Genomic DNA, 24879 nt, shown 5'->3' with positions numbered 1-24879 from the left:
GGTTGCTTCTGCAGCAGACACACTAAAATCAGAACAGCAGAGATAAGATGAGCATGCCCCTGTGCAAAGATGGCATGCAAAGTCAGGAAAATGCAGGGTTGGGGTTTTTTTTGTTTTGTTTTTTGTTTTACCACAAATTTGGTCTGAAATATGACAAGTATGCCTTTGTACATTGGCACGTAGGTGAGTACGCACAGGCAAAACACCCATATACATAACATAACTAAAAAGGTAAAAATGCCCTACACCTAAGCTGTACATGGTAGTGCAGCCCAGGGCTGTAATCTCAACACTGGGAAGCTAAGGCATGAGGATCAATATTTCAGAGTCAGCACTGGCTACACAGTAAGACCCTGCCACATGACAGAACTCAGAATAGTATAGCTGGATGATAAGTTATGAGTCAGTCAGGGAACAATCAAAGGCTTTGGGCCTTTGTTCATATATATGAAGTCTCAGAACCATTGTTTCGGGGAACAACGAGGCTAGGTGGAAAGGCTGCAGTTACAGCTGGCTCCGGGTAGGTACACACCTACGTGTTAAATAGGAATGCTTGGTCATTGACCCAAGCTGTCCATTTCTCTGACAGGTTTTAAATAAAATGTCCATCTTTAACTTTTTTATTTTAATATATAATCAGCTATTAAAAATGTACTTAAGTCTGATGATGAACAAAACTATTCTAATCATAGTTAACAATTTAAGGGTAAAGGTACTCACATATCTACTCCAGTAGAATGCAAAGGGCTGTGCCAGTTGACCGGAAGGAACTCTACCCTTCCAATCTGCTGGTTTTCTTGGGCTTTCTTAAAATGTGTTTGTAGCAGGTTCAAGGAAACACTTCGAAAATCATTAACTAGAAAAGAAAATCAACGTACGCATCAACAGCGAAGCAACTAATACTCAGACTCTGGGTAACTCAAGCAAACATGAGCAGCACCTGCTGTGCCGCCTTGGAACACAGGCTGACTGCAGACACAGTAAATAGCCTAAGGAAACTAAGACACTCAGTTAGGAGAAGTTTATCTAATATACAGCTTGGGTTTATCACACAAAACACTGTATAACAGAATGGTTTCTCTTTTTAAATCACATGACTCCACGTCAAGAGTCTTGTAGTCATGTTCTTTCCCGATCTCTGGCTGTTACTGCTTTCCTGTGTGTATGATTTTCCTATGTGTGTTTGATAGATGAGTTAGCTAGCTTGTCTATCAAAATGGCTCAATAAGTAATGGTACCTGAAGACCTGTGGACCCATGTAGTAGAAACAGAACTGACTTCTCCAAGTTGTCCTCTGACCTTCACAAATGTGCTATGTCACATATGTGCTCACATACAAATACAAAAATGTAATTCTTTAAAATTTAAAAGTTTTTTTTTTAAAAAGAAACAGTTTAAGAAAGAAAAAGACAGCAGGGAGTAGCAGTTTACACCTTCAGTGCCAGCACTCAGGAGGCAGAAGCAGGCAGAACTCTGAGCTGAGACTTGCTGGTCATCGTCAGGCAGTGTTACATAGTGAGAGCCTGTCTAAAAAGACAGACAGGCAGACAGACACTCCTGGAATGGAAATAGGCTAGTAAACTAATTGGGAAGACAGCTACTCAAAGTAAAAATTTCCTGGTTTTTAAAAGCACCCATTAGCCAATAATTTACATTTATTTCTAAAAAAATTATTTTTAGAGAGGTGTAGTGATACCTTTAATCCTAGCACTTGGGAGGCAGAGGCAATCAGATCTCTCTGAGTTCAAGACCAGTTTGGTCTACAGAGAGAGTTTCAGGACAGCCAGACAGAGATCCGAACCCTCTCTCAAAAACCCAAAACAAAACTAAGTTATTTTTACTTTACTCATAGTGTGTTCTGCCCGCATGTGTGTCTGTGCCACATGCATGCACTGCCTGCAGAGGCTCAAAGAGGGCGTCAGACCCCCTGGGACTGCCCTTGAGAGCTTGCAGCCAGCCATGTGGGTGCTGGAACCAAGCCTTGATCTTCTGAAGAGCAGCTAATGAGTGCTTTTAACTGCTGAGCCTTCTCTCCAGCCCCTAATACTTTAGATTTTTGGAAAACATACTAATCAACCTTCTTATCACATCAACCTCAACCTTGTAGAATATAATTCTAGTCAATTCAGAACCAAGTGGAAGGGAATTCCCGAGTGGGACAGACTTTGAAGGTACTGCATTCAGACTCTAGCTGAGGTTTGTCAAGGTTTGCTGTGCTGTGTATTACAGCACTGCTAAGTCTCTCTCATTCAACTCCCATCTTTACAGTTCTCTCTAAATGGCATTATAAAAAGGCTGGTTAAATCACAGGAGAGTTTCACCAGGCTTACAGGCTTATTATTCACTCACAGTAAATGAATACTGGTTAAGAGTATTAAGTCTCCGGAAATTACTAACCCTCAGGTCTACATCCTTAGCTCTACAAATCTTCTTATGTTCTTATGACAACAGACCAAAGACAATGTTTGATCCTGCTCACAGGAGATAATTCTCCTCAAATGAGCTATCTTACGTGGCTTCACAGACCTACCACATTGAACAATGCTTCGAAAACGGAGATCACAAGCTGGTCCAATCCCATGGACTACAAACACTAAGTGATCTATTTGTAAAGGTTCCCCTAGAAATAGAATTAAAATGAAAAAATTAGGAACAGATTATTAATATAACAAAATTAAAGTAAAAATGGATAGGTTAAAAGGTACAAAAGTCATATTTAACTACTTAATAAAACATTAATTTTACTTTCTAACTTTTTACTTTTTGGTGACACTCACATGCATGCACTGAGGGCACTCACTTATTACTCAGAAGTAGTTCAATTGGTAGAGTGCTTGCCTAGCATACAAAGCCCTAGGTTTTTGCTTATTTTGAGAGAAAATCTCACTATGTTGCATAGGCTTGCCTGGAGCTCACTCTGTAGACCAGACTGGTCTCAAACTCACGGAGATTCACTAACCTCTGGTGAACCTGCGATTCATACACACTACCATGTCCAGGGAAGCTTAGATTTGATCCCAGTATCACATAAAAGAATCAAAGTAGGGCTCACCTCTGCTATCGGCACACAGGAATGGTTGCAGGAGTATCAAAACTTTAAGGTTATCCTTAACTATAAATTGAGTTTAAGACCAGTCCTAACCTACCTGAGACCCTTTGTCAAAAAACAAGAACAAATGAAGTGATATTAGTCTTAATTTAGAATGAACCCACATAATTAAAGAACATTTTTAATCCTCCAAAGTAATACCAATCCAAAGAAAAACGCCACAATTTAAAGAATAAACCAATGTCGGAACAGAAGGAAAAATAAAGGATTAACATTACCACAGTGAATATCAACAGGGATGCTCTCAACGCCTCTTTTTACTGATCTTGGCCGACCTTGCTCAGTGGATGTTGAACCCCATTCATCAGACCCTGTGATTGGCTGGTAATGCACCATGAGCTTAAACAGAAAAGATCAGAGCAACAGTCTACATTAACTTGTGAGTTAATGCATTTTGAATGACAGAAACACGTTTTCACATAACCAAACCTCAACTGGAGCTCTGACATGCTAGTCCTGTAGCCTAAGGTAAGAAGCCTGACATTAAAACACATTAAACTAACAGAGCGGATGGGCCAGCTCTGGGGGTGCATGTTTTTAAACCGCGCACATGGGAGGCAAAGGCAAGAACTTCTGTGAGTTTGATTCAGCTAGGTTTACACAGCTAGTATGATCTACAGTGAATTCAAAGTCAACCAAGGCCACACAGTGAGACTCTCTTAAAAAATAAACTATACACGACAGACAGACATGCCTACATAATGTAGAGATCATTTTCCCTGAGAAAATTCATAGGGCCAGGAGGCAGCTCAGAATGTGAAGCACTCATTGCCATCAAAATACAGGACATTAGCTAAAGTCCCCAGAGCCCATGGAACAGTGGACACAAGAGCACATGAATCCATGAATCTTCACTCCAGCACTCTGATGCTGAAAGATGGGAGGCAGAGCACAGGATTCTGGGAGGTGGACAGAAGAAGCTTTAAGCTGGGTAGCCTGCTATATGCACCAGAGAACAATGAAGAACTCTGTCTCAGGCTAGAACAGGACTGACATTCAAAGCACGCTGCTCTATATGTATGTCCACATTCACACATACACTGTACCCAAATCATACACACACGTTATATACACACATACATCATATACATATATAGATGATTCTTACATACAAGCTGAATGGAGTAAATAATGACTATAAGCATTAATAACTTTATAACGGTGAGTCCAATATAAACTATGCCAAAGGTTATTCTAGGTGGCATCCATAGAACAAAAGAGCCATTGGTTTTCTTTAGTAATACATTGACCTTTGATCTAAATCTCAGTGACGAACTTTGCTTCACGTTACCTTTGGGTTGTGTAATACAATAATTTCTCTGTTTGGAGACTCTAGTTTTTTTTTCCATTCATCCAGAGTTACCGCAAGCATATATGTATCCTTAAAAGAAAATATATTTTATATTAGACTTTCTAAAACTTTTTAAAATCTAAACGTATTAATGAATTCTAATAAGAAAATCATTCTCCAACTTAACAAATTCATTTTAAAATTCTAGGTAGCACAGGGCTGGAGAATGTGTCCAGGGCCTTGCATATATCAGACAAGCACTTTGCCATGGAACTGTATTTCTAGCTCATTAACATCTTTTACCATGACCAGCAGCCACAGTGGTGGCCTCTCCTGTGATCCCCGCACTTAGAAAACTAAAACAGGAAGGTTACTTTGAATTTCAGGCCAACCTGGGCCACAAAGTGAGTTCCCAGCCAGCCAGAGAAACACAGCAAGATCCTATCTCAAAAAATGTAAAGTGCTTGCCTAGCATGCAGAAAGGCCCACATTTTATCCCCAGCAAAGTATGAACCCAGGTGTAGTGATGGGTCCCAGCCATCAAGGGGTCGGAGGCAGGAGTATCAGAAGCTGAAATCATCTTCAGCTACCTGTTAACTCTGAGGCTAGTCTGGGGTATGTGAGACTTTGGCTCAAGAAAAAAAAATGAAACATACTAAACAAACAAACACACAATAAATAAACCAGATTAAAAACAAAAATACTATTTGGATTCTATCATTATTCAATAACATCAATATCGATAATTTCAAGTTCAAGAAAACCCATATACTCCTCAGAGTAAAAGTAAGACAAACTGGGGCTGGAGAGAGGCTTGGTGGTTAAGAGCACTGGCTGCTCTTGTAGAGGACCTGGGTTCAATTCCTAGCACCCACAAGGCAGCAAACAAGTATTTATAGCTCCAGTTCCAGAGACTCCAATGTCCAATGTAGCCTTAAACTCAAGAGCTCCATCTGTCTCTGTTTCCCGAGTGCTGGGATTAAAAGTGCATACCACCACTGCCCAGCTACATTAAGATTTAAAAGGCACAATATAGTTTCTATAAAACTTGAAATATGAAATTACAACTTTAATCTGAAACTAACCTGCAGAGATAAATTACATAAAGTGTGACATAAAAGCAGGTGATCTTTTCCTGGAAGTTTCACATGATCTGTTAGAAGAATTCAAGACAATACTAGACGATAGGACAGAAAGAATGAGGAAGGCTGTAGGTAAACCGGAAGCAGAGGAATACCTCCAAAACTTGGCTGAAGCTCTCGGAGTAGGGGACGTACTTATTGTCTTTGTCTCCCTTGTAAAACCACGTGCACCGTCTCACTTCTGATGGTAGTTCATCCCAGTACACGGCATACCGCATCCTCTCCCCGAGATGGACATCATATCTGCCCCCATCAGTGGGGACAACTCTCTCATTACAATCCTTTCCTATCACGAATCACAAAAGAGAAAAGAAGTACACGATGTCACAACGACTATCCCAAAACACAATTGTAAGTCCCAGTACAAACAATCACCTACGCATAAACAGGTTCTATCCGGCAACTCCGCAAATGGAGTCTGGACCCTATCTTTTTCTTTTCTTCTTCAGCTTCTTCATGAGCAATTTTTAGTATTTCAAACCAATTATATTTTAATGAAAAAAAAAAAAAGAAATACTACCTGAACTTTTCTCCTTTTCTAAGACAATAATGCCTCTCGCACACTCACACACTCATACAGACACACAAACACACACAGAGGTTTTCTCGAGTTTTTACTTGAGGAATGGAAAGGCAAATTAATGACAATTATGATGCTATATCATCACTAACCCTTTGTTACACAGGAACAAAGGTGACATGTTAGTTCAATCTGCAGTGTGACACCTTACTCTCTACACAAACTTTCTGACTAAAAAGTAAAACACAAGCTTGAATACAAAAACTGTATTGGATAATTATGCAGAAACAACACAGTTTTAAAAAGATGAAAATGGGATAATTCTAAAATTTAATTTTAATAGCAATCACAGTCGGGGCTATTACTTGTTAGTTTATTAGAATCTGTTAAGAGTTACCAGTTTCTTCCTACCAGAGCCATGTGCTTCTTCCAGCTGCTGTGAATCTTCAGAGTTGAAAGGAATCCAGAGTTCCTTAGAGTCTATTACCTTACAATAAAACCAATGTGGAGAAACGGGTTCGTAGGAACTGCCAACATCCATGTCTAGCAGCTCGAAGGAACTACTGGAGTTTGGGGAGGGGGATGGATCTGACTGTGACAGCTGCTCCTGGTACGATTCCCCTGATGACATTTCGCTCTAGAAGACAAAATAAAAAACTATCAGGAGAATCATCTTGCCTCTATTGACACTAAATATTCACACACTCAAAAATCGTTTTTGGAAGCTGTTCTTGAAGCAACAAATTTTATATATATATAAATTATTTGGTGAGGGAAACAAAATGTTCCGCTCCACCATTCGGCACTGAGCTCCCAATTCTCCAAAGAAAACTAAAAATGTTTAATCACACAACAAGCTCTTTAACAAACACAGAAATTTCAAGAAACTGATTGAAACAGGATATTTTACCACAATTTTCAACCTAAACGTAGCACCAAAGGCTGAAAATTTCCTACTTCCAGGTGTGCCATTTAGTGTGTCATACATACAGTGAAACAGGTAGGTTTAAGGCCCCCGGGCTGTATTATGCATTTCTATTGCATGCACATTTACATAACTATTGGAATCTTAATATACAGAAAATAGAACTAGTCGCTCAAGAACCATTTTGGCTGGCACTGCCAGTGTGCTTCAATACGGGCTGTGGTACATTTAACGCCCAAACAGAAACTTTGCCTGCAGCCATAGCTGCGCACCGACCCACGAAGACAGAGAGCCTGAGTTTCGGGTGAAAAGTAGCAAGTGACCTCAATCGCCCCCGGGGAGAAGGATGACAGGCGAGTTCCCACCTATCCAACATTAAGGCACCCGGCGGACTAGCGCTGCACACGCAGAAGTAGAACCCAAAGCCCAGGGTGGGAGACAGACGAGCGGCGTCCTGTACCAGGCACGGTCCGACCGCACAGCTCAGGAACAAACGCTCCCAGGCCTCCCCGTTATCCTCCGGAGACCTCGGCCTGCCCTCCTCACCCGACCGGCTCCGAGTTTGGGATCTAGTCTCCCCCTGCCCCGGCCGAGAGCAGCCGAGCCGCTCACGGATGCCCTGAGGTACGGTGCACACTGGAGCCCTCCCCCACCCCGACCTGGTTCGCCCGGCCCGGGCCCCTGCGCGGACCTGGCTTCGCTTGTCCGCGCCGCTCGCGCTCTCAGCCCTTGCGGAGGGAGCCGAGACACATCCCTGCTGCAGCCTACCTCCCAAGCCGGGCGGGGCGGGCAGACGGGCGGAGCCTGTGGCCGCGCCCCAATCCCGCACCACGGGCTCCTCAGCGATCCAGCCGCGAGCAGTGAGCCCTGCGGAGTCCGCTCACCCGGTTCAGGGCCTGAGGCACAGGAGGACCTGCCGAAGTGTCGCGAGATGTGCGGGGGACTCGCGCGAGATGTAGCTCCTCCTGCGGGCAGGCGTCGGCCGCCGGGCACGCGCCGGGCACGCGCTGGTGGCGTGGGGAGCACGCGCGTGGCCGTCGTGGGGCTGAGGCTCTGAGGGAGGAGCTGAGAAGACGACGTGTCGGGACCCACCAGAAATCGGTGCTTCCTCGAGGGGAGTCGGACGTCTTGACCCCTGGTGGGTCCTGTCAACACCCGGTGGGCAGGGCTAGGGTGACTGAAGGGTCTGTCTGACAGGATCTGTCAAGAGAGAGGGGTTTGGTGTTTGTCTTTATCCTAAATGATGTAAGGTGATGGCGGTGGCTAGTCAACCCAAGCCCAGCACTCTGGGGACTGGCAGGGCTGGAGATGCAGATTGTGGATTGTTGCTGAAGCGCCCGACTAGCAGGTGCCGCAGGAAGGAAAGACAAGATGCTTTACTGGTTTCTAACTTGATTACAAGGCAAGGGTTCGAGATTTTTTTTCAGAAACTGAGAAGGAACTGAGCGTGAACATTTTTTACCCATATGGTTTAAACATCCACACGTTTATGTAACACCCTTTCTTTGTGTGGTGTTTTTTGCTTTGCGATGACCTTGCTGTGCAGCCCCATATTGGTCTCCAACCTTTAATTATTACATTTGTGTGTGTGTGTGTGTGTGTGTGTGTGTGTGTGTGTGTGTGTGTGTGTGTGTGATGTATGTACTGCTATGTGTGTGGAAATCAGAGGACAACTTGCAGGTGTCAGTTTTCCTTTCACTGTAGGGTTCCAAGGGATTGTACATGCTGTGACTCTAGGCCACACCACAAGCCCCCATTTTGGGGAAAGGGAGCTGGGTGTCCTTAACAGTGGTATTTTTAAAATTTTAGATTTATTTTACTTCATGTGTATGAGTGTTTTGCACTCATATGTGTGTATCATGTATGTGCCTGGTGCCTGTGGAGGTCAGGAGGCTGTCTGATCCCCTGAACTGGAGTTACAGGTGATAGTAACTTTGTTTCTGGGAGCCAAACCCTGGTCCTATGCAAGAGCAAAAAAAAAAAAAAATGCTCTGTCAAGACAGCTCTTCAGGCCCTAGATCTTATTTTTCATTAGCAGCGCCAGAGATCAATTTCAGAGCCTTGGGTATACCAGGCAAGAGGCTGTACACATAGCCACCAAAATGCTTCTCAAGTTGTAATTCGGAATCTGAAAACATGATTTTTTTTCCATATCCCAGTAAAATATGTCATTAAAATATATCACTCTATCCTGGACTTGCGAGTTTTGTTATTGCTCTAATTTTAAAATAGCTTGTCATTTTCTTTTGAGATAGGATCTCAGATATCCCAGGCTGGCTTCAGACCAACTGTAAAGCTAAAGATGACCATGACCTTGAACTTGTGATCCTATGATTTTGTGAGAATAGTTCTGCTTTTGTTACTCTTGGAAGCACCTCCAAAATCTTCATCATCCAGGGATGAACTCCTTTGTGAACTCTAGTCACTCCATGTGCCTACTCTGAACTTCAAACACAGAAGTAGTTAGCACAGTGTCTACCATGAAGAAGTTCAGAGTCCTTCCAAGAGAGATAACAAGTAAACAGATGGCTTTATCTTAGTGCACGCTATAAAAGAGTCAGGCACTACATACATTGGTAGTAATCAAATATGCAGGTATATATCACAAGTCCTCTTTCAGGGCGGCTTTGGCAGGACCCAAGAATCTGTTTTAGCATCTGCATTTTAAATAAGTGCTCTGTGTGATTTAGATGCAAATAGCTGGGATCTGTACTTTGAGAAACACACTGCCTCAAATAGAATAGATTTTAGGTTCCCCAAAGGCCTAAGAAGTAGCTAGTTGTAGACAAATATTATGATAGCTCCATAAGTAAAAGTTCGCTTAATTTTCTAGCTATTTGTGTTTAAATCTTTTTGTTAAATATTTTACTATTTTTTACTATTCCATTATTTTTAGTTATATGTATGTGTGTATATCTAGGTGCCCACAAAGGCCAGAGAGCTAGAGGCACAGGTGGTTGTGAACTCCCTGGTGGGGGTTACCCAGTCCTTTTCCTGAGCAAGTATTCTTAAACACTGAGCAATCGTGTGTGTGTGTGTGTGTGTGTGTGTGTGTGTGTGTGTGTGTGTGTGTGTGTAACTATGAAACAAGCTTCTACTTTTTCCCTTTCAATATTTTAGCACAGAAATCTGGTAAATATTTTGGGTCCCATGGCCACAGGTCTCTGTCGCAGCTAATCCACTGGCCTGCTAGCAGCACGAAAGCAGCAGAGACATTAGGCAAACTAACAGAGATGGGGAATTAAATTTGATCTCAGGTAGTTGCTGATCCATGATCTGGAACAAAAGGGAAGAATAGTAGCTAGAAGGTGCCTAAAGAGATTTATATGCAATGTTAGAACTGACGGATAGCAAGTATAAGTCCCATCTCTTTCTGGAATAAGCTCTACATCGTTTAATTCAGTATTTTAAATGTTTATTTATTTATTGTGTGGAGATATTCAGGATGCAGTGCATGTGTAGAGCTCAGAGGACAACTTGTGGGATTCTCTTTCCCCTGTTTGAATGAGGACAGCCACACAGGCTCACATCCTTGAGTATGTATCCTTTTTCCCAGTGGGTGAAATTGTTTGGGAAGAATTAGGTGGTGTGGCCTTTTTGGAAGAACTGTGCCATTGGAGGCAGGCTTTGAGGTTTCAAGAGCTCACTCCTAGTTATCTCTCTACCTTTGCCTGTAGCTTAAGATGTGAGCTCTCAGTGCTCCAGCACCATGCCTGTTCACCTGCTGCCATACCTTGACATGAAGGTCATGGACTCTAACCCTCTATAAACTGAAAGCCACAAATGAATTTTCTTCTGCGAGTTGCCTTGGTCATGGTATCTTATCACAGCAACAGAAAAGTAGCCAGGACACACCTTTATGTGGATTCTGAGGATTAACCCAGGTTATCAGGCTTAGCAGCAAGCCCTTCTACCTGCTGAGCCATCTCATTGGCCCTCAATCCATTTTTGACTTAGGGAATTTTTCAACTTATAATTGATCTATAAAGTAAGTCATGTACACTTACTAAATGAAGAAAAACATTTTAAAAGACTTCCTTTACAGGGTAGAAATCTGACAGATACTATTCTGGCCAGTAATTAAGGTGTCAACATGTACAATGTCATGTTGGTAGTATGTATGTGTATATATGCATATATATATATATAACATGCATAGTATATGTATGAATATACAATATATGTATATACTGTATTGAATATATACATGTACATATACATATCTATATCTCATATATACACGTATATTATATATATATACATATATATTACCTTGACAGACTGACGAGAGGGTCTACCCACCTCTGTGCTTTCTCTTCTTCAAACTCATAGCTCCAGTCTAATTTCATATCTGAAGGCCAATCTACAAAATAGTTCAGGCAGTAGTTCCCAGACTGTCATAAACAAGTGAAGCCAGGGACGTAGCACAGCCAAGACACCCCTAAGGAAACATGACTCTTAAAAGGAAAAAGAAGATTATCAGGTAAATACCAAGGATGGCTATTATAAATGTCCCATAAAGGTGTTAATATAATAGAATTGAGTTATATATTGGAACTCTATGTTATCACAGATTTTCTAAAGATGGAAAGTATTCTTAAGGTGTATTAATAACAGTTAGAAAATGGACAAAATAAGGCCACAGTGGGTGGTACATGGCTTCAATCCTAGCACTCAGGGTGCTAGCCTGGTCTACAGTGACTTCCAAGCCAGTTGAGCAGTGTCTGTTACCTGTTGCTACCAGGAGAAACCAGGTAAAGGTTACATGGAATCTCTATGTCATTGAAAAGGCTTTAATTTTTAAATAAGAACGTGTGTGGGGGTGGGGGTGGCGCTGGGGAGGCTATACACAAGTGTAGCATCCTTAGTGTTGCATCCTATGGACCTAGAGTTACAGGAAGTTGTGAGCTGCCTGATATGAGTTCTAAGAACCAAACTCAGGCCCCTCTGCAGGAACAGTATGCACTCTTTTTTTTTTTTTTTTTTTTATTAACTTGAGTATTTCTTATATACATTTCAAGTGTTATTCCCTTTCCCGGTTTCCGGGCAAACATCCCCTTCCCCCTCCCCCTTCCTTATGGGTGTTCCCCTCCCAACCCTCCCCCCATTGCCGCCCTCCCCCCAACAGTCTAGTTCACTGGGGGTTCAGTCTTAGCAGGACCCAGGGCTTCCCCTTCCACTGGTGCTCTTACTAGGATATTCATTGCTACCTATGAGGTCAGAGTCCAGGGTCAGTCCATGTCTTTAGGTAGTGGCTTAGTCCCTGGAAGCTCTGGTTGCTTGGCATTGTTGTACATATGGGGTCTCGAGCCCCTTCAAGCTCTTCCAGTTCTTTCTCTGATTCCTTCAACGGGGGTCCTATTCTCAGTTCAGTGGTTTGCTGCTGGCATTCACCACTGTATATGCTGTATTCTGGCTGTGAACAGTATGCACTCTTAACCACAGAGCTGTCACTCCAGCCCCTGTATCATGTAGTTTAGTTTTTAGTTACCTGTATATGTGTGTGATATGCACATGTGAGAGTAGGTGCCCTTGGTGCACTGGATGTTCTAGAACTGGAGTTACAGGGTTGGGACCAGCCTGACATGGGTTCTGGGAATTGAACGCAGATCCTACAGGGGAACAACTTGCAATTAACTGCTGAGCTATCTGTATCATTTATTAAAACTGCATGTGGAGCCAGACTGTTCAGACAAAAGTCCACAAGGCCTCAGCCCATGAAGAACTACAGGTAAATGAGGAGAGCCAGGAATGGGAGAGGTAGTCCTCACCAAAGAACACACCAACTGTTTGTCCAGTGCCAGTCAGTCAGTCCTAAAAGCATTCATACAAGTAACATTATATGGACTCAATACATTATAGTGAAGAAATACACACACACACACACACACACACACACACACACACACACACACGCAATAACAATTGCTGAAAAAGAGAGGCTACTACTATGAGTTTGAAAGAGAAAAGGGAAGTACATATTGGGGGGGTTTGGAGGAAGAGGGAAAAGAGAAATATTGTAATTAAATTACAATCTCAAGAATAAAAGCAGGAGCTGGAGAGATGACTCAGCAGTTAAGAGTACCGGTTCCAAAGGACCCGGGTTCAATTCCAGCACCTTACAGGTGCTTACAACTGTCTGTAATTCCAAGATCTGCCACCATCACACAGGCATACATGCAGGCAAAATAAAAATAATTTTAAAAAAGCACAATTTAAAAAACCCTGCATGTGAGTCTATAGTTATCTCAAAATAAGAAAACTAAAAAATGTATGGGAGCAGGTGGGGATGGCTCAGGGGGTAAAGCCTGATGTCTTCAGTTTGATCCCTAGGGCCAACAATGTGGAAGGGTCTATGTAGCTTTGGGTGTTCTGGAAGCACTTTGTAGACCAGGCTAGTCTTGAACTCATAGATCCACTTGGCTCTGCCTCTCTTACTAAACCTGGAACTTACTGATTTGGCTGGACTAGCTAGGTAGTTGAGTCCCAGGCATCCTCCTGTCTTTGCCTCCCTGGCACACACTGCCAGGTTACAAAGGCACTAGACGTTAGAACATAGGCCGTATACTTGCATATAAACCTTACCAGCTGAACCATCTCCCTAGGCCCAAGAATTTTCTAGAAGTAATTTGGGGTTTTCATTGTAATAGAATTATACTGGAAACTCCACAACCAGCCAGGCACGACACGATGGTGTAGACTTGCAATCCCGGGTGTTCTATAGGAGCCTGAGGCAGGAGGGTTAAGTATCCTAGCAAGACTTGTCTTTGAACAAAACCAAAATGGACTTTCTGTACTGCCCAGTACACAGTAGGCTTGATTTAAGTTATAATTTAAATGAAAACCTCTGCACGATGTCTGGAGCCCTTGATATCCTGCAAGAGGAGGAGGACATCCTCAAATTCCTTTCCACTGGAACCCACTTAAAGTGGCCCCAACTTTGACTTCCAGAAGAAACAGTACATCTAAAAAAGGAGAAATGACCACATTATAAATTTGAAGAGGACCTGTGCGCTCAGTTCGAACACACTGATAATAAACTCAGAGCCACCAATGTGTTGGTGTCACATTTAAGAGCGAGCCCAGATTTGCATTCTCTGCCCTTTCTGTGTCTTCTCCCTGCTCCTGTTTATCAATCTCAATTTGTGCTCCCTCCGCCTGAATATTATCTGTGGTTTTGACTTCTCCTGTCCTGTGTCCAACAATGGGCTTTGTCCTCTGTCATTGAACAGCACAGAAAAAGCAAAGCAGAGTTACAAGGGATGACGTCACTGACTCCCAACTGACCTCAACTAACCCAGATAATAGAAAATCAATATCTCAATGCTATTTCCAGCCTCTCTGCTGTCTCCAGCAAATGATGATCCTAACACATACAGACACACACACATTACTGTAGGCCAGGGGCATGGAAGGGAACAGATTTACAGCTATGCATTTGCTTAGGTTGTAAAAGCTTACTATACGGGAAACCCAAGGCAAATAGGTTGTCACATAATTCTCTTAAAGGCACATAAACAAATAGGCTGAGCACACAGTAGAACAGCAGTCTTAAGTAAACGCAAGGTGTATTAACTCTGGCTGTGAGGTTCAGCCAAAGTTCTAGTCTCTTAGGAAACAAGAAATGATGCAGCACTGCAGACCTGGGAAAGCTGCTGCTGACAGCTCGGGCCGTTGTTGCTATTGAAAACCCTGCTGACGTCAGCACCATCGAACACGGACACTGGCCGGGGCCTGTGCTCAAGTTTGCTGCTCCAATTACTGGTGCTTCATTCCCAGCACTTTCAGTGGTCAGATCCAGACAGCACTTTGAGAGCCATGTCCTCTGGTTAGTAACTGATCGCACAGCTGACCACTAGCCTATCACAGATGACTACCATTGCACTCTGTAGAACAGATTTCTCTTCTGTGACATGTGGAGTCTGCTATCTTATACAAACAAGCTCACACAGTGGGTCTGATGCAGTGGGTGCTGGCTCTCCCAGAAACACCCTGGGAACAGTCTGCAGACATCCTGGAAATATTGAAAGGTGTACATGTTGGCATTAGTGAGGTGGCTGAGGACCTGAGTTCAATCCTTGGAACATTCATTGTGGAAGGAGAAAACCCCTCCCTTCCCCACAACATGAAGAATTACAAAAACAATCTAAGAACAGACCTTAAGAAATACCTGTATTGATAAAAATGTAAATTTTAAAAGGTAATTTTGGAGGAAGTCTAATTCAGAAAAAAGAAATAGCTTCAGATATGTACAGTATTATAACTACACAAAGAGTCTCAAGGGAAAAAGATTAGACATTAATAGTTGTGCAAGCTGGACACAGTGGCACACGTCTTTAATTCCAGCACCCAGAAGGCAGAGGCAGACATCTCTGTAAGCTGTAGGCCAGCCTGGTCTACGCAAAGTTCCAGGACAGCAAGGCTGCCTACCTTGTCTCATTAAAAAAAAGGGAGATAAGGTAGGGTAGTAATTCTGTTAAAGGTAGGCCTAGGTAAGGGGGAACTTAACAAGCCAAATAAAAATCAGGAAATTATCATATAAATACTTGATTTCTAAGATGGATATGTCCCCACAAAATGAATAAAGATAGACCCACACCAAAGCTACAATGCTAAATTCCATGACAGAATTTTTAGAAACCTTACAAGCTAACCTGGCAATGGTTGTGCACATCTTTAATCCTAGCATTCAGTAGGCAGAAGCAGGTGGATCTCTCTTAGTTCAAGGCCAGCCTTTCTACACAGAGAAACCCTGTCTCAAAAGAATACAGTACAAACAAAACTCAAAAACAAAACCACATAAACAAACAAACAGAAAACCCAGGAATAGCCACATGAACCTGCAACCCCAGCACTTAAGAGCTAGAGATGGGAAAATCACAAGTTCAAGGCTATCACTGACCACATACTGAGTATGAAGTCAGCCTAGGCGGCATATGAAGCTGCCCTCTCTCCCTAAAGGGTCTGACATAGATGACCACAGTCGTACACATTTCTCAGAAACAATTCTAGAAATAAACTCTGGAAACTGAAACAACAAAACAACCTACAATTTTTTAAAACCTTTTTATTTTACGTACATGAATATACTGTAGCTGTCTTCAGACACACCAGAAGGCTTTGGATCCCATTACAGATGGTTGTGAGCCACCATGTGGTTGCTGGGAATTGAACTCAGGACCTCTGGAAGAACAGTTAATGCTCTTAACCACTGAGCCATCTTTCCAGCCCCCAATCTCCAATTCTTAAAATAACCATCTCTTAGTATTTATACCCACCTAATAAACTAATTGTCCAATGTGTGGTAAAACGGACACTTTAAGTTACACAAAATCTGCTCTTCCAAGGACGTTCGTGATGGAGGTGCCTTTATAATACCAGGCTTACGGAGCCAGTGGCAAGGAAAATAGGTGAGACTCTCAAAAAACTGCGAAAAGACCAGACAGTGAGTGGCCTTGCCCTGTGTGGGAATGTTGAAGGCACTAAAAGGCCCCTGGAGTCTTAGCAGCAGTGCTGAGAACCCCAGCCCATTTGAAAGCAGCTCTCCTATTTTGTAGCTGACTTTCCTGTTTCACTGCTGACAGTCAACTGGAAGGAATAAAATTAACATTACTGATTTAAAAAAAAAGTTACACAAGATCTAAAAATCAAACACTTTATATGAAGCTACTAAAAATACATCTCTTGAAATAGGTTAAGAAAAGAAAAACAAAAAAAAAAAAAATGGACACAAAACAAAAAACTACTACCACCACCAAAACCACACATGTGTCTTTGTTAGGGTTTTACTGCTGTGAATAGACACCATGACCAAGGCAACTCTTACAAAGGACAACATTTAATTGGGGCTGGCTTACAGGTTCAGAGGTTCAGTTTATCATCATCAAGGTGGGAGCATGGCAGCATCTAGGAGGAGGGTCTTAAGCCCATACCCACAGTGACACACCTACTCCAACAAGGTCACACCTCTTAATAGTGCCACTCCCTGGGCCAAGCATATTCAAACCATCACAACATGCAATAGAGGAAGACACGAGGCAAAGGGAATTCTCCATCTATTCCCTTGTGGAAAGAAAGGCTCCAGCAAACTTCCCCAGGAATCTGAAACAAAATGAAACAATGTGCAGATCTTGAGAAAATACTCAGAGTCCAAATAGATCATTAAGGACACAGGCATTCAAGTAAGACAAAAGATTCATTCCTGGGAAAACAAGTCGTTCAAGAAATCCCACTCACTACAGGACTGAGCCCTGGTTAGTAATGACAAAGAAATGTATTCAGAAGTGTGGAGGGACAGACTGAGCCAGATGGTGGAAGTGGCAGAAAAAGAAACACCTATCATCCTGTAGGAAGCGTGGGACGGTACAGTAATCCCCAATTCCTGCAGGATGAGGTAAGAAGAGCACATTCCAAAGCTACCCTGCCTGGGCTACAGAGCTAGCTCAGAGCCAATCTGCACATGTGACTGTCTCACAAAACAACAGAGCTCTAAGATCAAGAGAAAAAATACAATTGTGTTATTTAGTCAGGGATACATTTCCCAAGTATATTTTACATTGGAAAGTGATGGCTGGAGAGTAAGCTAACAGTTAAGAGCACTGACTGCTCTTGCAGGGGTCCTGGGGTTCAATTCCCAGCACTCACATGGCAGTCACTCTTAACTGTGACTCCAGTTCCAGAGGATCCAATGCCCTCTTCAGGTCTTCAAGGGCAGCAGGCATATACATTGAACACTCATTCACACAGCAAAACACTCAAAACACCTAAAATAGTAACCCTAACAAAATTTTGTTTTTCAAAACAAGGGTTTCTCTGTGCCTAAAACATTTTATAGACCCGGCTAACCTTGAACTCAGAGATCTGCCTGCCTTTGCCTCCCCAGTGCTGGGATTAAAGGTACAAGCACTGCCCAGCTATGAATCTAACAAACCTTTTAAGAGGTTGCCTTCGGAGGGGAAGAAAACGGGGGGGTGGACCAGTAGATTGCTGTTTTTCATAATTTGACTCATTAAACTCAGAACATAAATATTTTTATATACTTATTTTTGAGTGTGGTGGTGGTGGTGGCGGGGACATGCACACGGAAAACCATTCAGGTCTCTCCTTTCCCTCTATGGGTCCTGGGGATTCAACTCAGGTCTTCAGATCTGAGGTTAAGTACCTTTACCCACTGAGAGACTTCACCTGCCCTAAACTTACAACTTTAAAAAATGATTAAAAAAGAAAATCAAGGGGTTGGGGATTTAGCTCAGTGGTAGAGCGCTTGTCTAGCAAGCGCAAGGCCCTGGATTCGGTCCTCAGCTCCAGAAAAAAAAAAAGGAAAGAAAAGAAACTATTTACCCTCTCAAGACTTTTCTTACAAGACAATTTAGTCTATACCTTCCAATGGGGGGAAAAAAAACCAAAAAACAAAACTTGTTAAAGGTTACTGTTTATACCAACTAACTAAAGCACTATTTATTTCTTTTATTGTTGATTATTTTTGGTTTTACAAACCTCTTTTTTTAAAAGCCTGTAAAAGCAGCACACAGCAGTAGGTGGAGAAGAACCCACCAGGCTCCAGAAGCGTCATTAGGTAGGGCTGGTCTGTTTAGTGTTATCCTTGGTATTTTACCTGAACACAGGTGCTAGAGAGAAAACAGCGGTTTATCATGCCAGGTGTAGGTAACTTTATTCAAGATTTTGACAAAAATGACCCCCAAAGTAATATAAATTTAGACACCTTAAAAAAGTCTAGATGTGAATTTCAAAAGAAAATTGTTTCAGTTTCAAATCAAGTTCAAGTCAAAAGTCTAACAAAATTTACAAATCATAAATACTAGTTTCCTCCTTAAATTGATTACATTTTCAAAGACAGGTCACAAATGTTGCTTTTTTTTTCTTTGATACTGGCCACTGGAATCAATTAACATAATTTATATCTTTAAGTTCTGAGTTTATACCTATCCTGAATATCTTGTTATAATTAAAAATATAAATCCATAAACCACAGTCCCTTCAAGAATTTCAATTATTAAATATAGAAGAAATGAGAATAGAAAATCACCATTTAAACACCACAGTAGTAAATGCCACAAGCAAGATCGGCCAGGAGATAGTCAAAGGCAAACTAAGCAGAAACAGGATGTTTGCATAGTCTCAAAGTGTCTCTAGCAAATACTTAGTAATTACAAAGGGAAGCAGGGGAAAAGCTTACAGCAGAGGATCCTAGCAGACACCACTTTAGAAGAGTGCTCGATGTGAACCACTCCAGAAACACATGACAACACCCGCTATCCTCATGGTATAATGGCACAGAGCGAGAGGCTACTGAGACAGACAACCAAATGCAAAATAGGCTCTGAACGGTTAAAAGGATGCTACTGAAAAGATAAAGCATCTACTGCTAGCTGGCCACTTCGGCTACTATTATAGCACTATTAACTCTTAATTTTGACAAATGTTTTCATCAGAGATGATGTCAAACAAAGGGAAGGTGAACGAAGGATACGCAGGAATGCTATTTTTACAACTCCTCTGTAAGCTTAAAATCATGTTAGTAGTTCAAAAAATAACTTAAGGTATATACACATATATGTACATTTGTGCATAACCTGTACCTATACACAAATGAATTAATTGGCATCTTGGGCAGCGTAAGTTAAGCAGACATGTTTTCTTCTGAATCTATCACTGTCTCAGTGGCAACACAGCTTTAAGGTTTCTCCTCTTAAACTTTTAAGTATAGCTGTCAAACTTTTATAGAGAACTGTTTGAGGGGTAGTTAGATCTCACTCCTGGCTAGTCTAGCACTATGAAGACCAAGATGGTCTCAAATTCAGAGATCTATCTACCTGCCTCTGCCTCTGCCTCTGAATGCTGGAGTGACAGGTGTGTGCGACTAATCCAGCTTAAAAAACCTTTTAAAAACATTTATATATTCTTTTATGTATATATCCTATATAAGAGAATCAGGGCTACAGCTATACCTCAGTACAGTGCTTGCCTAGCACCACATTTGTAACACAAAGTGAGGCGGGAGGACCAGAACTTCTAGGGTGTCTTAGGCTGCATGCAAAAGTTTAAGGCCAACCTGGCATGAAATTCTGTCTCAGAAATGAAATTCATAAATACAAAACACACACCCCATAGACAGATGATTGATTAGATAGATGGTTGGTAAGATAGGTAGATAGATTGGTAGAGATAGAAAGCTTAGATGAGATGAGGTGGATTTGATACTGTCTTATTCTGTAGCCTTGGCTGATCAGGAACTGTAGACCAGGCTGGCCTTGAACTCAGGAGATCTACCGGCCTCCTCTGCCTGAATTTAAAATGTACACCACCAAACCCAGCCAAATAAAGTCTTTTAAAAACTACAGACTCCTGGTATAAAATGATCACTTCTTGAATCACTTATTCTGTTTGTTTTTGGAGACAGGATCTTACTTGGCTCAGGCTAGCCTTGAATTTATTATGTAGCCAAGGATGACCTTAAACTTGCCGCCTTCTTGTGTTCACCTCCCAAGTGCTGAGCCAGGTATGTACACTTGTTTATACAACACTGGGGATTAGCCTAGGACTTCATGTACGGTAGGCAAACACTCTACTAACGGAGCCACACCTCCAGCCCCTAGACAATATTCTTACTACATTTCTTCTCATCGTATGTTGGCATCGGTTTGCTTCTTGTGAGTAGAAGGATGGCTGTATGCTTAGTATCACTAACATAAAGGCCGGCTAGTCTAGAAGAAAGCATCACCTTGATATTTTACTAAGAAACTGCCTTTGTTGCGAAAGTGGATACTGTATGCTAGATCTCACTTTAGGCTTAAAGGGTAAATTATTTACCTGTCTCTGTATAACATACACAGATAACCAAAAAAGGCCCCTTTTCTTAAACTCAGCTCTAAATTGACTATTATTAATGATAAACATCTTTCTTATGAAACAGGCAATTCTATGCAATTTATCCTACAAAATAAAGACCAAATTTAAATTAAAAGTATTAATTTTCCACTTCAGCTAAGGCTGACTCATTCCCTGAGCATGAATCTCCTCCTTTTCCTTCTATCAGCTACACACTGAGCTCAGATCTGTCCCACAGACCTACCGAATGGAGACCAGTGTTATTAAATAATCATATTTGTTACTTTTTTGCAGTCACTATTTATACTAACTGTGGCATTTAAGTTTCCACTTTTTTATCATAAGGCTCTTTATAGAAGCAGTAATAGCCAAAAGATATTTTTCTTAAAAAAGCAATTTCAGAGATCTTTATCCAAATACAACAAAGCAAAGAATGTGGCAAACATTGTCATTCTTATGTTAATGTAATTTTCAGAGTCACCTTCCCCATCATGAAAAGCAGAAGTGGGAAGAACGTAACGTAACATGCTACACAGGAAGGGGGACAAATGACTTTAGGAGCCCACTACACACTGCAATATATTCAAGTGGTAAAAGGATATGAATTCATTCAGAACTGCTCACCTATCTGGCTGCCAATATTTGATTATATTAAACATATTACTACAAAATGTACGAAGAAGTAGAATAGTATTACATCTGTGACCTGCTGGTAAGAAAACAGAACAGAGGTCCAAGAGTCTAGGCTATAATATACACATGAAGTATATGCAGTCACAATGCACAAAAATGTGACAGTCCAGATGCTTACAAAACAGCCTGCTTGTCTCAGATCCGGTTTTTGACAACCTGTTACATAAGTCTATCTCCCTCCTGCGACCTGATAAGCAGCAGCCTCCAGACATCAGTGGGTTTCGTAAGAAGTAGGTCTACTTGGCAATACTGATAATTCCAGTTTCCTATTATGTGCAGTCATCTGAAAACTGAAAAGAATCTTGTCACTGCTGCAATTCCATTCCTCTGCTGGCTTTTCCAGTTCTTTTTCCTTTCAAGTTTTAGCTCAGAAGAAAGTTGGAATGTGTTGCTTCTTGTCACAACAGGCATTTCAAAAGATGGGAACTAACCAAATTAAAGAGTTCTTTGGCCAAATCATTAACAGGCTTCCGCTGCATTCCGAATTATTTCATAATCCCTTTTTTTCTAACTTTTCCAGTATGGCCTGGATCTTACAAACAGCTTCTTTCCTGGCCTGACGCACAGAGTCCTGGCCCCCAGTTTCAACAGAATCCAGTTCTAACAGTTCCTTTGTCAGCATTTCTTCCAGAAGCCAGTAGGCTTTGTCTGTCTTTTTCCCCACAAACTCCTCTACTTCTTGCTCAAGATACTGGACCTTCTCCAGCACATGTATGATTTTTTTAATACTTGGAGGAGTGCCTTCATCTGAAGAGAAACACTCTTCAGGGAGATTATTACTGGGAACTTGGTTGCTTGGATGCTCACTGCTGGTATTCCCATACAACTGCGGCTCAGCACTATATTGGACTTGAGAATCCAAAAGGTCTGATTCATCATTGTTCACTGCTCCCGGAGATTCATACTGACGGACGCTGCAAGGAAAGCTGTGCCGGTTCATGCCTTGACCCGATTGGCTATAGGAATATGAGGAGTCCTTGGAATGGAAGACAGAAAAAAGAAAGCTGTTTTCATGGAAGCTATCAACATCAGATGTTAGTACACATCTTTTACCAACCAGGACAGTACTTGAAAAGATTCCCACAAAACTGGCTCCTAAGTAACCATCAGAGGTCAGCACTGTCAGAAGATGACAGGAGAGTCCTTTCAAGCAACAGGCACAGAATTCATAAATGTGACAGTTGGAATCTACCCAGTACAAGTCATTCTTGGGAACACCCCCAGCCCATCTTACTACTCACAATTCATCATTAGTTTCCCTCAAATAGTAAAAGCTTGCAGAGCATAGGCAAAAGCAGAAAGTGTGTCTGTGGCTTAGGTAAAGCCAGCACACAAGCCAATGTGTGCTATTTCACATTGTTTTCCCTCCTGCTGCAAATCATGAGGCTGTAAAATAATCCCTTGATTCTACTTAATATTCAGATAGTATCACAGTAGAAAAGAAGCATTTTCCTGTCTTTTTTTTAAAAAAAGATACGGTGCTGGAGAGATGGCCAGCAGGTAAGAGCATTGGCCGCTCTCCCCAGGACCCCAGATTTGATTGTCAGTAGCTACAAGGTAGGTCATCATTGTCTGTAACTCAAGTTCCAGGGGTTCTGGCCTCCAAGGGCACCGAGTACACATGTGGCCCATAGACAGAGGCAGCCAGTATACCATACACATAAAAATAATGAAAAATTACATAGCATAAACAGAGGCAGCCAATATATTCATACACATAAAAATAATGAAAAAATTACAAAAAGATAAAAACCTAAAAAATAAAAAAATCCCCAAATAATACTATTTATAAAAGTATAACAATCTAAGCTAACATAATGCCATAGGGTAGCAACGACCAACATTTTTGCATTTAATAGACTAATCCAAAGAAGTGTCATCTTATATCCTCTTAATTGCCTAGAGATCAAAAGAACTGCATTTGGAAGGCCTCCTACCTTAGGCTGTTGGGGTGGAGGTGAAGGAGGTGGCTGAGGAGAACTGTTACCGGGCCATGGTGAAGCACTTTCCGTCATGTACAGGTTCCCAGAGGGGGCTGAGGGTGCAGCTGAAGGCCAGGGATAACGGGCTCCCATCCCGTAAGCACTAGAAGCCCATGCATCATCTTGTGGTCGTCCAGTTGCTCCAGACTGTGGCACAGTGCGGTTGCCATCTCCGTAAGGATAATGGGGCAAGGTCATTGCAGGGTTCTAGATTGGGAAAAACAAATGTGCTGGTATGCTCATTGATCACTGCTTAAAAAAACAAAGCTTAAAAGTAATAAAAATAGCACAGAGAGGTCCTGACCTGCTAGTAACTCATTAATCAGTTACCAAAAATTCTCCACACCTGAGAAAACCTGGCTCCCAAAACACAAAGAACAGAGTTGGTGAAAGACTCATGAGTTAGTCTTCAAATTCACTGGATGAAGCATGTATTTTCCAAAAACATACAGATGAATGAATGCACACACTGTAAACATGCAGACAGCAGAGTGTTCTCCAAACAACAAATACGCTCGGCACACTCACAGCACGGTAACACATCCAACAGTGTTAGGAAAGGTTCAGTCAGGGAAAGCTTCAAGCAGCAACAAAAGATCTATTACAAACTTTATGGGGGCTGGAGAAATGTGGCAGTGGTTAAGAGCACATACTGCTCTTCTAGAGGACTCAAGTTCAAGTCCTAGATACCATAGCAGGTGGTTCCCAAACCTGTCACTCCAGTTCCATGAATGCTCACTCTTGCGGCCTTGTGAGTACCCGCATTCATGTACATGAACACAGCCATGAGAGTATGCATAGAATTAAAAATAATAAGAATAAGAGAGAACAAAAGAGGAGCAGGTGTAGTGGCATTATGTCCCTAGTCCCAGCACTCAGGAGTGAGTGGTAGGCAATTTGCTGTGAGTTTGAGGCCAACTAGGTCTGTACATGGAGGTCCAGGTGCCCAGGGCTACATACGAAGACCTGGTCTCAAAGAAGAAAAAGAAAAAAACAAACAGAAAAAAATATAAATTATGGGCCAGAGAGATGGCTCAGTGGGTAAAGGCACTTGCTATGCAAGTCTGGAGACCTGAGTTTGATCCATGGAACCCACAGAAAGTGAAGAGAAAACACACTCCACAAAATTGTCCTGTGGTACATGTATGTCATCCCTCACAACTCCTACCATGCACACAATAATAAAATGTTAGGATTTAAAAGAGTTAGAATTATGGCATTTTTAAGGTCACTTCAGCCAAATCCATTTAGGCATCAATATAAAAGAAACTCCATTTCTCCATTTGTCAAATAATCTCTGAATGACTACAGTATTTTCTGTTTTGTTGTTTTTGAGACAAGGTCACACTACATAGTCTTGAATGGTCAT

General features: G+C 41.8%; 2 protein-coding genes, 1 long non-coding RNA gene and 1 other non-coding gene across 12 annotated transcripts in view; 2 read left to right on the top strand and 2 right to left on the bottom strand.

The window, feature by feature from the left end:
- Window positions 1-7949, bottom strand: part of Ddhd2 (DDHD domain containing 2) — a 29611-nt gene extending 21662 nt beyond the window's left edge. For 4 of the 9 annotated variants that reach the window (XR_005494673.2, XM_008771368.3, XM_039094820.2 and 1 more), the window contains exons 1-7: window positions 7679-7885; window positions 6474-6699; window positions 5638-5828; window positions 4401-4490; window positions 3328-3448; window positions 2531-2620; window positions 721-856 (exon numbers count right to left, since the gene is read on the bottom strand). Coding sequence is in view for 8 of the 9 variants with exons in the window: in XM_008771368.3 (XP_008769590.1) it covers window positions 721-856; window positions 2531-2620; window positions 3328-3448; window positions 4401-4490; window positions 5638-5828; window positions 6474-6693 (848 nt within the window). In the remaining variant the exon portion in view is untranslated. Of the gene's footprint in view, window positions 1-720; window positions 857-2530; window positions 2621-3327; window positions 3449-4400; window positions 4491-5637; window positions 5829-6459; window positions 6700-7678 lie in introns of those variants that run through there. The other 5 variants (XM_001059724.8, XM_006253339.5, XM_063275720.1 and 2 more) reach the window with 5 other exon arrangements.
- On the top strand, window positions 3-110 carry LOC120097664 (U6 spliceosomal RNA). Its single transcript, XR_005495212.1, has one exon. It is a non-coding gene; the product is annotated as a U6 spliceosomal RNA (small nuclear RNA).
- Window positions 7950-7994: 45 nt separating the features above from the next.
- Window positions 7995-24879, top strand: part of LOC120097398 (translation initiation factor IF-2-like) — a 22789-nt gene continuing 5904 nt past the window's right edge. Inside the window, exon 1 of the long non-coding RNA XR_010058737.1 lies at window positions 7995-8125. This is a non-coding gene — a long non-coding RNA (translation initiation factor IF-2-like). The remainder of the gene's footprint in view (window positions 8126-24879) is intronic.
- Bag4 (BAG cochaperone 4) overlaps window positions 21465-24879 on the bottom strand; it is a 17214-nt gene continuing 13799 nt past the window's right edge. The window contains exons 4-5 of the mRNA NM_001025130.1: window positions 23466-23717; window positions 21465-22504 (exon numbers count right to left, since the gene is read on the bottom strand). Of these exons, the coding sequence (NP_001020301.1) occupies window positions 22019-22504; window positions 23466-23717 (738 nt within the window). The 3' untranslated portion in view covers window positions 21465-22018. The remainder of the gene's footprint in view (window positions 22505-23465; window positions 23718-24879) is intronic.

This window comes from Rattus norvegicus, chromosome 16 (genome assembly GCF_036323735.1).
Source record: "Rattus norvegicus strain BN/NHsdMcwi chromosome 16, GRCr8, whole genome shotgun sequence".
In the NCBI taxonomy this organism is placed as follows: domain Eukaryota; kingdom Metazoa; phylum Chordata; class Mammalia; order Rodentia; family Muridae; genus Rattus; species Rattus norvegicus.
This window is presented reverse-complemented; position numbering and strand designations above follow the sequence as displayed.